The sequence below is a fragment of the Myotis davidii genome, unplaced genomic scaffold (assembly GCF_000327345.1).
Source record: "Myotis davidii unplaced genomic scaffold, ASM32734v1 scaffold1120, whole genome shotgun sequence".
Taxonomy (NCBI): domain Eukaryota; kingdom Metazoa; phylum Chordata; class Mammalia; order Chiroptera; family Vespertilionidae; genus Myotis; species Myotis davidii.
Genome location: NW_006292588.1, coordinates 902,915 through 916,699, shown reverse-complemented (window position 1 = coordinate 916,699; position 13,785 = coordinate 902,915). Strand labels below are relative to the sequence as shown.

General features: G+C 37.4%; 1 protein-coding gene across 1 annotated transcript in view; it reads left to right on the top strand.

The window, feature by feature from the left end:
- The window catches only part of CUBN (cubilin), a gene marked incomplete at its 5' end in the record, with an annotated part of 224,139 nt that overhangs the window by 138,906 nt on the left and 71,448 nt on the right, over positions 1-13,785 (top strand). The window contains 6 exons of the mRNA XM_006766043.2: positions 285-434; positions 2,244-2,365; positions 2,905-3,130; positions 4,619-4,806; positions 9,888-10,044; positions 11,468-11,617. Coding sequence (XP_006766106.1) covers positions 285-434; positions 2,244-2,365; positions 2,905-3,130; positions 4,619-4,806; positions 9,888-10,044; positions 11,468-11,617 — 993 coding nt within the window. The remainder of the gene's footprint in view (positions 1-284; positions 435-2,243; positions 2,366-2,904; positions 3,131-4,618; positions 4,807-9,887; positions 10,045-11,467; positions 11,618-13,785) is intronic.

The window sequence follows — 13,785 nt, the reverse complement described above, 5'->3', positions numbered from 1 at the left end:
CTCTCTCATCAGTGATGTTTCTATCTCTCTCTCCCTCTCCCTTCCTCTCTGAAATCAATTATGTGTGTGTGTGTGTGTGTGTGTGTGTATATTTTTTTTTTACCCTGCTGGAGGGACTCTTTCTTTTGAAGTTGACAAAGATGGAAAGGAAATTTTTGAAATGTCTGCTATTAAATAATTTAAACATGTGTCATGAATACCTTGAAATGTTGTTAGTATTGATTCTTACTGAATTCACTTAAAATCTATATGAATAATGGCACTTGGTGTGATATTTTGTTTAGGTAATGCCGATGGGCCTCTGATATGGAGACTTTGTGGACCTGTAGCATCTACAGTGCCATTGGTTATACCTTATTCTCAGGTATGGATACACTTTGTCACCAATGAACGTGTTGAACATACTGGATTCCATGCAGAGTATTTCTTTACAGGTAAGACTTCTGATTAAGCTCTCAAACTCTGGCAATAAAATAATAGATAAAATTTTTATAATAGTTTCTGTAAAGATCACATATATATTTTGTTAGATTTATTTCTAAGTTGCTATTAGTTTTGTTGCCAATGTCAATAAGACATTCTAAATTACATTTTCTGTTTGGTTGTTGTTGATATCTAGGAATTTTTAATTTTTTTACATTGATCTTTAGCACAGAGATCTTGCTATACGCTTATTAGTTTTAGTATTTTGTCTATAATTTTCTGTTTTTTTCTGTGTAAATCATCATATTTTCTGCAACTAATAGTGCTTTATTTTCAGCCCCAATATTTTATTTCTTTTTCTTATATTATTTCATTAGCTAAGCCATTATCATAATTTTGAATGGAAGAGATGATAGCATCTTTTTTTTTTTACCCTAATGTCAGTGCCTATGATATTTCATTGTTAAATATATTGGTTGTTCTTGGGTTTTCAATAAATACTCCTTGTCAGAATAAAGTAAGTTTTTTAAATTCTTAGTATATGAAAAGTTGTTTGCTCTTTTTTTTCTGTGAATGAGTATATAAGATTTTATCAAATAATTCTGCATCTATTGAGATGGTCCTATTTTCCCCTTTAATATGTTAATGTAATAAATTATATTGAAAGATTTTTTTCTCTTGTTAAACCCATTCTTTGATTTGTAGGATAAACCCAATCCAGAAATAAATCCAACATGGTCATGGTGTATGTTTTCAACATATTACTGGATATTACTTGCTAATGTTTTGTGTTGTATCTGTATCTGTGACATTCATTTTAATGCCTGAAAATTTCACCCAATACAGGCAGGACTTCTGTTGCTTCTTTGGACCATTAAAGTTTTTCTAGCTCCTTTTCACCAACATGGCAGTTCTTTTAGGTTCCCAACTTAAGTAAAACTCTCAACTCCATTCCTTGGTTTTGCGAGGTGCAAGGCAATGTGTTCTCTTGCTGTCTGGTCATCAAAACCTTAGACCCCTATCCCTGTGGCCCATATCTTGGCCCTACAGTCTCTCAGACTAATGCAACTTCAGTTTGAGATTACCCCTCAGAATTTGAGTACACTTATTGTTTGCTGATTTGGGAGATCCTCTTTCTTTCCATTATGTTTGGATATGAATCAAAAGGTTTTGGTTATGGTTTTATCTAACATCGTTTTTGTTACAATCACATGGTTGATTGGGAGGAGTGAGATTGATTACTCAATCAACCATTTTGTCAGTTTATTTTTCTTTATTAAATTAAAATAAAGAAGTCAGACTTCAGGAAGCAGTATTATTTGTATAAAACATCATACCATGCTATGCTTATTAAGTGTATCTGTTCTTCAAATTGTTATGCTAATGTATACTGTGAAAGCTTACTATAGACATATATATATATATGTTTATTAACAGGTGACAAAGTCTTTAATTATAGCACTAATCATATTTTTTTCACTGGCCTAGTTTTGTCCAGAAAGGCAATGTTATTTACTTTGTCTCTAGTACATTTACTCTCAGTTAGACACACACCTAATTATTCTCCATTTATGGTACAGATTATCTTCTTTTTGCTTCATACTAAACTTGAGCCTGTTTTCACTATGTGATTCTGTATATGGCATTCTGTGTATTTCTAATCTTTAACCCAGTTTTACTTTGCTTTTACCCAATTTCACATATTTATTCATTTATTGTATTTTTAAATCATAAAATATGACAGTTTTAAGTATTACTTTACCTTGGATTTGCAGGTATTTTTTCCTATCTTATTTAGAATGTCATAAATCTAATTTCAGACTGCGGTGGAATACAAACAGGTGAGAGTGGAGTGATCGCAAGCCCCAACTATCCAGCTTCGTATGACAGCTTGACCCACTGTGCTTGGTTGTTGGAAGTCCCAGAAGGTGACACCATCACTGTGAGTTCAGAAGCCTCAGTAAATTACTCCTGAGACCATTAGAACTACAATATCATGTCCTGTGTGGGAACAGAGTTCCTTTACTAAGTAAATATTAGGCTTTGATCTTGCAATCAGATCATTTTCTCCCTAAAATTCTCTCATTTGAATCTATATATTGACATCTATAAGTTACAATTAATGGAAGATGAACTCTCATTCTCCAGCATTGCAGAAGTCTACATAGGAGATAATTCCGCCCCTGGACAGCTGTGTGTTCATGTTCTTGATCTGCTTGCCATCCTGGCCCAGGGCACTAAGGAGGTCCTTAGTGCTCCAGTTTGGAGAGAAATATCCCTCTCACAATTGCCAAGAGAAACTTCAATAAGGAAAAAGAGAGGAGGGCAGGGGACAATTAAATAAGAGACATAAATATTAAATTGTATAAATTAAGACAAAATAAAATTATTTGGGGGTCCTTACCCCAATCTAGGTAGATAAACTCACAACTTGCTTATAAAATAATAAGAGTGCCTCATTATTGCTTCTCTCTTCTGCAGCTTACGTTTAGTGACTTTGACATTGAAAGCCATAGCACCTGTGCTTGGGACTCTGTCACTGTCAGGAATGGTGGTTCTCCCGGATCGCCCATCATAGGACACTACTGTGGAACGTCAAGCCCCAGCCCAATCCGGTCGGGCTCTAACCAGCTGGTGGTGATTTTCAATTCAGACCATTCGGTGCAAAATGGTGGATTTTATGCTACGTGGAGCGCGCACACTTTAGGTAAAAGAAACATTCTCTGCACTTATTGTCTTTTTTCATTGAGTTATTTAAAAAATTTAATAACGAATTCAACAAGTATATATTTTGTAACTACTCTCTGTAAGACTAAATTCTAAATGCGTCATATCATGAAGCAGCCCTGCAAGGAAGACACAATACCAATACATATTTTTTTCTCTTTTGCACAGGCAGAAATCTAGGATACATGGGTTAAGCATTTGCCTAGGTCATATAGCGAATAATCACTGGAGTCAGGATTTGAATAAAGACAGTGGAGCCCAGAAACTTTGATCTTAACACTTCACCATTCTACCTCCATAGCCACAGAATCACATGTAATTTAATATATTTGGAGCCTGGAGGAGGACTGATGAGTGGTGAGCTGATGGCAGGAAGATAAGAGTCTACCTCATGAAGAGCCTGGGCTTCCATATTACCCCTTAAGCAGCGGGGGGGTGGTGGGGGTGGGGGGGAGGCAATTGAAGAGTGCTGAGCAACAAAATCACAAGATAAGATTTGTGATTTAAGAATGAATGCTCTGCCTGTAGTACATGGCAAATAATCATACATTTGAGTTCAAAGGATGTAACTTTTGTGTATATTCTAGTAAGATATGAAGTTCCCAGAAAATATGAGAACTTGCATTGGAGACTTTAATCAGGATTGCTTTAAAGCCTGCAAGGTCACACACACACAGGGCAATTCTTTCCGGGAGAGTCTGTTATCATGAAGATCTTTATGGAATGAGCCACATTTTCCCTCATTAAACCACTGGTTACTGTTGAAGTCAGAGGGGAGTTTTAGATGAACCACTGATTTTCCAAGGGTTTAAAAGCAGGAGATTCAGGGAATGCTCTTTAATTTAACTTCATTTTGTCTTGAGTCCCTACTTTTTTCTTTTGTCATGTCTTACCAGTGAGTATGTATTTCAATAGTATAAAATAATTCTAGATTTTCCTTTATGTCAACCTATGTAATTTATTATCATCCATCAGTGCTTTAATATGAATGAATCATGGTGCTTAATGGAATAATTTTCCCTTCCTCAAAATCATTTGTTCTAGTCCTGTGTGTTAGAGTTAAATTACAAATGATGGTAGACTTGTATTCTCGTGTGTTAGTGGTAATAAAATACAGAATTCGGGATTGCTGGGCCACAATGGTTATATAACCTCACAGGAGTAAAGCATACTGATATCATTTGAAGACAGGATAGAAGTCCATCCTCTTTATGACGAGGATTAGAGTTCTCAGTTGAGTTCACAGGGGTATAACAAAACAGCAATAGCTGATGCTTCCTGTGGGTTCAATGCACCTTACATTCATTGAGTGTTCTTGTATACCTGCCCCAAAAGGCCAATGACTCATAAAAAAGGAAAGATGAGCTGAATCTCATATTTAGAAATGTGATTTATCTGAAAGTCTTGGTTTATCAAAACTGTTATTTTCCTCACAAATTAATGACTTTTTTCCATGACACTTTTTAAGGCTGTGGTGGAATACTTCACTCAGACAACGGTACAATCAGATCCCCTCACTGGCCTCAGAATTTTCCTGAGAACAGCAGATGTTCCTGGACAGTCATTACTCACGAAAGTAATCACTTGGAAATCAGCTTTGACAATAACTTCCTAATCCCCAGTGGTGATGGACAGTGTCATTACAGCTTTGTGAAGGTCAGTGGGCTTGTTTATTTAATTGAAGCAGAACTGGTTTTGTGAATATAAACATTTAGAATAGAAATGACTCATTGCCTCTTAAAGCAAGGAAAGGACAATTTTGCTCCTTAGATTTCTAAAATTAAAAAGTAAGAAATCTCACCCTGGCTGGACGGCTCAGTTGGTTAGAGTGTCGTCCTATACACCAAAAGGTTGGGGATTTGTTCCCAGGTCAGGGCACATATGTGAGGCAGTTGATGGATGTTTCTCTCACACATCAATGCTTTTCTCTATTTCCCTTCTTCTCTCTCTAAAAATCAATGAAAATCGGGGAGATTTTTTAAAAAGTGAGAAATCTCAACTATTAGGAATTAAACTTTGAACCATAACTCATGTTGCCATGTGACTTTTCATTTGCTAATACATAAGCAAAGTAACTTAAAGAGATTATTTTCTGGACTTTTTAAATTCTCATGAACATGAATGGTTCTTCCTTCCTGTAGAATTTAAAGACAGAGGCCAGATTTTGTTTGTTTCTTTAATTGAAGCAGAACTGGTTTTGTGAATATAAGCATTTAGAATAGCAATGACTCATTGCCTCTTAAAGCAAGGAAAGGGCAATTTTGCTCTTTAGATTTCTTGAATTAAAAAGTAAGAAATCTCACCCTGGCTGGCTGGCTCAGTTGGTTAGAGTGTCGTCCTATACACCAAAATATTAGGGATTTGGTCCCAGGTCAGGGCACATGTGGGAGACAGTTGATGGATGTTTCTCTCACACATCAATGTTTTTCTCTATTTCCCTTCTTCTCACTCTAAAAATCAATGAAAACAGGGGAGATGTTTTAAAAAGAGAGAAATCTCAACTATTAGATCTCTCTCTCTCCCACCCTCCCTCCCTCCCTCCCTCTCTGACAAAGTGAATGTAAGGCTCCATTGTAGACAGCATTTAAAGTATGCCATAAAATTTACATAGCCTAGAGCGGTGGCTAGTGCAACCTTCACTTTGACCTTAAGAGACCACAAGCTGAAAAGACCATGAGACAGGCTTTGAACCATAACTCATGTTGCCATGTGACTTTTCGTTTGCTAATACATAAGCAAAGTAACTTAAAGACCATGAGACAGGCCCATGTAAAATCATGACAGTGAGGCAGCCGATAAGGCTGTCTTACACATACTGCTCATGTGGCACTTTTCATTGACTATGATGACTGTATTAAAAATTCATTCCATTTGTGCACTTTTGCATCTTATATGTTTTGTCTCTAATAGGCAGGCTAGGCCTTTTAGTGGAAAGAACAGCAGCCTTAAGTTCACATTAGCCATTCTGAGCGGGGGCGGGTCCCCCACGGATCGGGTCGCTCGGGCTCTCGTGGAATTTCATCATGGAGAAAGGACGGTTGGCAAACATACGTTCAGTCGGTCTCCAGATGAGCTTCCTCTGGGGATGTTCCCTTTTTAAAAATCATCATTCTCGCGCTAACGGGTTTGGCTCAATGGATAGAGCAGTCGGGGGCAAACTACGGCCTGGGGGCCGGATCCGGGCCTTTTGAAATGAATAAAACTAAAAAAAAAAAGACCGTACCCTTTTATGTAATGATGTTTACTTTGAATTTATATTAGTTCACACAAACACTCCATCCATGCTTTTGTTCCGGCCCTCCGGTCCAGTTTAAGAACCCATTGTGGCCCTCGAGTCAAAAAGTTTGCCCACCCCTGAAATGCATAGATGTAAGACTGGAAAGTTCTTTAGTTATAAAAATGGATCTCAAAAATTGCCGAGGCCCATTTTTCCTCTGGACAGACTGGGAGTCCCTGTGACAGCAGACCAAGCCAGCACCACCAGGGGCAGGGGCAAGTCAGAGCCCTGCCCAACTGAGTGGCCTGGGGAAGCACTCCTACTCCTGCTGCCCTGAGACTCTTGTTTCTGACAAGGGATGCACAGATTGGTAGGCAGAACCAGCGAGAATAACCCACCTATAGCAAGCAAACTTAAACCTCACACCGTATACAAAAATTTACTCAAAATAGACCATAGACTTGTATACCTGCCCCAAAGGCCAGTGACTATATAGCTGTAAAATATATAGCTATAAACTTTCATGGGAAAAATAGCAGATCTTCAGGATCTAGAGGTAGGTGAAAAGCTCCTAGACTAAATATAAACAGAATGATTCATAAAAAGGTAATTAATAATTTTATCTCATCAAAAGTAAAAATGTGTTGCTTGTGAATGCCTCTGTGCAGAGGATGAAAAGACAGGCCACAGGCTGGGAGAAAAGATTCACAAGCCGTGTATCTGGCAACAGACTACTATTTAGAAAATACACACAACTCTCAAACCCAACAATAAAAATGCAAAATTTCAACTAGCATATGGGGAAAAGATATGAACAGATATTTCACCAAAGACAATATATACATGATAAATAAACACATAGAAAGATGTTCAACATCACTAGCTGCTAGGGAAAATGCAAATTAAAGCCACAATCAGATATTGCTATTCACCTCTCAAAATGGCTAAAATTAAAAACAGTGACAAACACCAAATCCTGCCAAGGAGTGGAAAGCTGTGTCACTTATCCATTGCTGGTGGGACACTCACTCTGAAAAATAGTTTGGCAGTTTCTTATGCATCTAAACCTACACTTACCGTAAGATCTAGCAATTTCACTTTGGGCATTTATGCCAGAGTAATGCAAACTGTATTTACACAAAAACCTGTATATCAATGTTCACAGAAGCTTTATTTGTAATAGCCCCAAACTAGAATCAGTGCAAGTGTCCTTCAACAGTTGAATGGTTAAATGAACTTTAGTACATACACACCATGGAATACAATCCTCTATAAAAACAGACTATTGACAGACTAACAATTTAGACAAATCACCAGGGAGTTTTGCCAAGTGAAAAAAAATAAAAACAATCTCAAAAGGTTACATAATCTATTGTTCCATTATATAATGTTTTGGAAATGGCAATATTTTGAGAATGGAGGACAGAAAGCCAGAGATCAGAGAGGAGGGGTGTAGATGTCAATTGTGAGGTTAAACTGGTAAAAGGGCAACTGTAGGGATCCTCATGGTGTTGGAGCTGTTGAAAGTGGTGGCACAGACCTTTTCCTATCTAATAATAGAGAAACATGGTAATTAACCGTAACTTCACTACCCTTCCCATTGGCTAATCAGCAAGATACGCAAATTAACTGCCAAACAAGATGGCGGCAGCCAGGCAGCTGAAGTGAACAGGAGGCTTGCTTGCTCCAGTGATGGAGGAAGCCAAGGTTCCCCGCCTGCCGCTGCTGGGCTCTCAGCTGCAGTCTAAGAAACAATGTTGCAATTATAGAACCTAAACAAACCCCAGAAACCTGCTTTCAGCTGTCAGAGCTGGAGCGAGCAGGACTTAAGTCAAAAAGTTTTTGACCGGATGACAAAATCATAGCATTTTGTAGATCTAATATAGGTTGATGAGTCCTGGGTCATTTAGCCAATGACATGAATTCTTGACTGAAAAGGCAGAAATGAATACTTAATAACTCTTTACCATTATTATCATTACAACATTTGTGGTCTTGGACCAAAGGTGCAGCTGTCAGATCCATAATTAATGACTTCAGAAAGGTATAAGCACATGAGTATTCTTAAAATTCTTCATGAAAGAACTTCCTTATTAAAAGTTAGTTCCTATCACTTTGCCTTTTAATAATGTTTGTAAAAGTAGTATATGTGTTAGTAAATCATGTTTATAATTTTACAAAATATAGAGAGTAAACTTCTGTAGACTGTTTCCCTGGATAATTAAAGGGGAAAATTAAAAAATATTAAAAGGGATATTAGGGAAAATGTTAGTGTGCATTTCTTTCCTGACACATTTTTAAAAATTTTAAAATATAATTTACATTTAATATTATTTTGTATTATTTGTGTACAGTATAGTAGTTAGACAATCATATACTTTTTAAAGCATTCTGGTATTTCCAGTACCCACCTGACACCATACATAGTTATTAGAATATTATTGAGTATATTCCCTATGTTGTATTTTTCACCCCATGACTATTTTGTAACTACCAGTCTGTATGTACTTCTAAATCCCTTCACATTTTTTACCCAGTCCCCAATCCCTCTGGCAACCATCAGTCTGTTCTCTATATTTATCAGTCTGTTTCAATTTTGTTTGTTCATTTTTTAAATTGATTTTTAGAGAGAGAGAGAGGATGGAAGAGGGAGAGAAACAAAAACATTGATGTGAGAGCAGAACATCGATCTGCTGCCTCCTGCACCTCCCTACTTGGGATTGAGCTTACCACACGGGCATATACCCAAGTAATACTGTATTATATATATATACTAGAGGCCTGGTGCATAAAATTCATGCATGGATAGGGTCCCAAGGCCTGGCTGGTGATAAGAGCTGATCTATGGGGCAACCAGTGTAGCAATCGGGGCCCCTGCTTCCACCCACCTTGGCCTGGCACCGCCCACTCACCTGCTCCACCATCCCGTCATGGTCCCACTCTTGTCAGGGCCCATTGGGGCCAGCAGCACCTTCACTGCTGCCCGCTGCCAGCACCATGTCACCGACACCCACCACATTCCATGCTGCCCCCTGGTGGTCAGTGCACGTCTAACTACTGGTCAGTCGAACTCTCACCTGTGGGGACAATTTGCATATTAGCCTTTTATATCCACTTTTTTATCCACTCATCTATTGACATAGTAGTGCACATTACTGTTCTCTCTCTCTCTGTCTCTCTCTCTCTCTCTCTCTCTCTCTCTCTCTTTCTCTCTCTCCACCTAGCTCAGCTACCTAGATCAGGTCAACTAGGAGAAGGCAAGAAGAAATTGAGTAGTGATTGAGTTTTTAAAAATTACTATCTAGCTACTCTTGAAAGAGTAAAAAATCAAATATGCTATTAAAATGCAGCTTAAAATATTGCTCTCAAAATCAAATATTTCAGATTTGCATGCAGTTTATTTGCGATAGTATTATGTTTAGGTCGATATCTACCTTAGAGCCATTGTTTTCCAGCATAGGCACATTAAGATATTGACAGGAAAACCTTGAGCATTAAGTTGTGTTTGTGGCTTTGCTAGGTGTGGGCAGGAACGGAGGAGATGGACAAAGCCCTGTTAGCCACAAGCTGTGGGAATGTGGCTCCCGGTGCCATCATCACTCCAAGAAATGCATTCACGGCCGTGTTCCAGTCTCAGGAGGCCCCAGCCCCGGGCTTCTCTGCCTCCTTTGTAAGCCGTAAGTAACACTGAACACCAAACTGAGAAGTCCTCAAAAGGGTGTGGCTGCCACAGGCAGGCCTGGGGAAGAGTGGGAGACTGCACCGGGTTGGCTGGAACTGGGGGTCCCTGGGGAGCAGTGTGGCTTGGTCACCTCATCCTGAAAGTTCCCCCATCCTTCAAAAACCAGTGAGAATGGAACTGAACTCAATGGTAGGTCAATCGAGAAATGCTGTAAAAGGCCTGAGAGCCATTAACACATCCACAAAGAAGACTAACATCTGGAGGGTATGAGAATTTGGCAGGAGCTCAGAAGGCTGATAATTAGTAGGCGACCAGGTCCCTGACATGTGACACATTGACTGCCTGCTCTGAAGTCACCTGGGCCTTTAAAAATGAACTGATTCTCAGGTCTCACCCGATCCCTCTGAATTCAGAATTTCCGTGGGTGGGGACTGGTCTATTTTAACTCTCACCCAGGTGGTTCTCATGGTCAAGAACCTTGAGAGCCACGTTCTTCAGAATTTTTTTCTTCCTTCTCTTATTACTACTTACAAATTAGGTTACTGGGAAATGGAGCAGTTTTTAAGCCTGGGAACCAATGGTGTGTACCTGTTGGCAGAAGCAAATTGAGTAGATACTAGCTGCACACTACTGTTTAGGGGAGAATCTGATGAAAGGAATTAGAGGAAATAATGCAGAAAAAGGATGGCTTAGACACAAAAGAATGAGGGTGGTGTAAAGGAAGTAATAAAAGACAACCACAGATCTAACCTTAGGTCTTCACCTCGTTCCTCATCTGTGTGTATGTGCATAACTGTGTGATTTAATATCAGTTTAAGGGATACTGATATTTTTTATATGATAGATTAGCAAGTGATGTGGATTAACTAGCCAGTGGCTATATGGAAACATGTCATTTTACTGATAAAAGGTAGTTCTATTTCTGACACCAGGGATGCATGTGAGAATTTTATTAGTTGGGATTAGTACATTCAACTTAAAAAAAAACAGCATAAAAGCAGGTATTTTTATGGAAAGATTACAATGGTAATGCAATAATATAGTTTTCTAGTAATATAATAAGATATTTCTGTACCAATCATGTACAAATCACTTTTTATCAGTCTTATTTCTTTACCTACATGAACCATATTAAATCTTTTCGAAGTTATTCTTTACTATCTTAAAATTAAGTGATTTTCAATAGATTTGTGGTAAAATTTCTACTACTTAGCCCAAAACCCTGCAGTATTTTCTAAAAATATGTAATGTTCTCATTTATTTATTTTTAAATGAGAACTCCATTTTTTTAGTTATTGTTTCTTGCACTTGGAGTACCTCAGGGAATATGTCTCTATACAATTTAGGAAATTTGAGTTTTTTCTTCACTGATAAAAAGATACTGTATATTCTGATAATGCCTTTTTTTTTCTACATAGGATGTGGAAGCAATTTCACTAAACCTTCAGGCTACATTATTTCTCCAAATTACCCGAAGCAATATGACAACAACATGAATTGCACTTATTTCATAGAGGCTAATCCTCTGTCTGTGGTCTCCTTGACTTTTGTGTCTTTCCATTTGGAAGGTAAGTTTATTCTTATGTGAATTACAATTGATTTCTTTAATATTTATTGTTGAGAATATTACAGATGTCTCCCATTTTCCCAGCTTTGCCCCCTTCACCTGGCCCCTTCCCATCTCAGGCCTTCACTGCACTATTGTCTGTATCCAAGTGTTATGCATATATGCATGTAAATTCTTTGGTTAATTTCTTCCCATTTCCCCTCCCCCCTTCCCTCTGAGATTCATCAGTCTATCCTGCTTACAATAGAATATACAATTGATTCTTAATAAAAAAAATGAAGGATAGTAGCAGTAGATATAGTCTAAAATCACCACTTGAAGAAAATATTTAAAATGCTACAGATTAGATTTGATGTAAACTAGATTAAAATTCAACCCAATGTTTTAAGAACACATGTACCATGCTGTATATTCCATCCAGAAGTGAAAAAATAACACAAAAGCTTTAAGAACACAAGCATCACAGAAATAGCTTAAAGAAAATAAGTCTTAAATGTATTACATTTTAATAATAGTTTTTAATTTATTCCTTTGCATTTGTACTCTACATGCATTTATACTCCATATATATGAGTGTGTATATATATGTATATATGTATATATGTATATATGTATATATATATACACAAGCATGCACATACTATAAACGTACTAGCAAGAGAAACAATTTATCAAAGCAAAATTTATAAATATCTGAACTTTACTTTTATTAAGTATTATTGTGGGACACCTTTTCATCTCCTCTCTCTTTTTTTTATCTTCATCAATCCCATAGTTTTGTGAAATTCCTAACCACAACTGCCTCTTTGGGTTCAGTACAGTTAGGGAATGGGCTGCTAGCTAGGGGAACAGTGGAGCTTCTGGTTTGGGCTGCCCTGTGGCTACAGACAACACTGCAGAAGAAAGATCCCTTCTATAGATGGGTGTTTTCAACCTCTTAGTCACACTAATATTTTTTAGAAATTAATTTTTCATTTCTAAATTATAACTAATCAGTAAGTGTAACAAGCTACTTCTGCATAATCAAAACTTCTTTCTCTTTAGGTAGTCCACCATGACAGTGAAAAGTTACATTTAGCAAAATGTTCTACAGTGTTCAGTATCTAGGAAATTTATGCTGCATGAAAATAAAAATGACATGTCAGTCCTCATATTAATAAATTATACAAAGCCTCTCTCTCACTTGACCCTTTTTCTATGACCTCTTTTTTCTATATCTCTACAAGCTGTGGCTTTGGGCAAATGTATTTGCTAGAAAATACTGACTACAAATAGATGTATGTCACTGTAAAAATGGAATATGAAGTTAAATATACTCTTTTCAACATTTTCTAGCACCAAATACCAATAACATAAAAAGATGTTCATGATATATATAGTATTCGGAAAAATAAAACAGTTTGTGTAAGATGATTCAGTTTTCTCTTTAAAATAACATACATGTGATTAAAATCTGTAAGGCGCTTAAGCCATAGTTGAAGAGTTATTACCACTGTGCCATAGATTGTAATCTTTATTTTCTTCTTTATACCTTTCCTATTATTTTTATAGTCAGAGGAAAGTTGTTTCAGCAACAGGGGAAAACATGTGGCATTGGTATGGGCATCTGTTCTCATTAAATTACACAAATGGATGAATGTCATATGCCAATACCATTTAGAGTGAAAAAGGAGACACCTATATTTATGCTATGAAATGTTGCCACGAAAAGCACTGCTGATATCAATTGGATATGTATTATTTACAAGGGAACCTACACTTACCCTAAACAGTCATGCGCTGAGTTTCGCTAGGTAGGTGGGATAAGTACTCCAACACCTGACGTGGGGTGTGGTTGGGAGAGTTCAGCATTTCAGGATGGATCCCAGTGCCAGGTGGACCACTTAACTAGTCACCTACTGTGTGCAAATGACTTGATCTTTTGATAATCACATTAATTTTTTACAAATATAAATAGTAGTTATAGAAGTCATATAATGCCTATAGAAATGTATTTTGTGAACTATAATTCATCCGAGTGGTCATTGTTTCATTATTATTGCTGCCGCCAGTCAAATCTCCAGATGCACCCCTACACAGCGGCCTCAGAGCAGATATTTGGTTTTTCAGATTAAGTGACTTTGACTTCTAGTCATCACCCAGTTGAAAAGACTGATTTTTCAAATCACT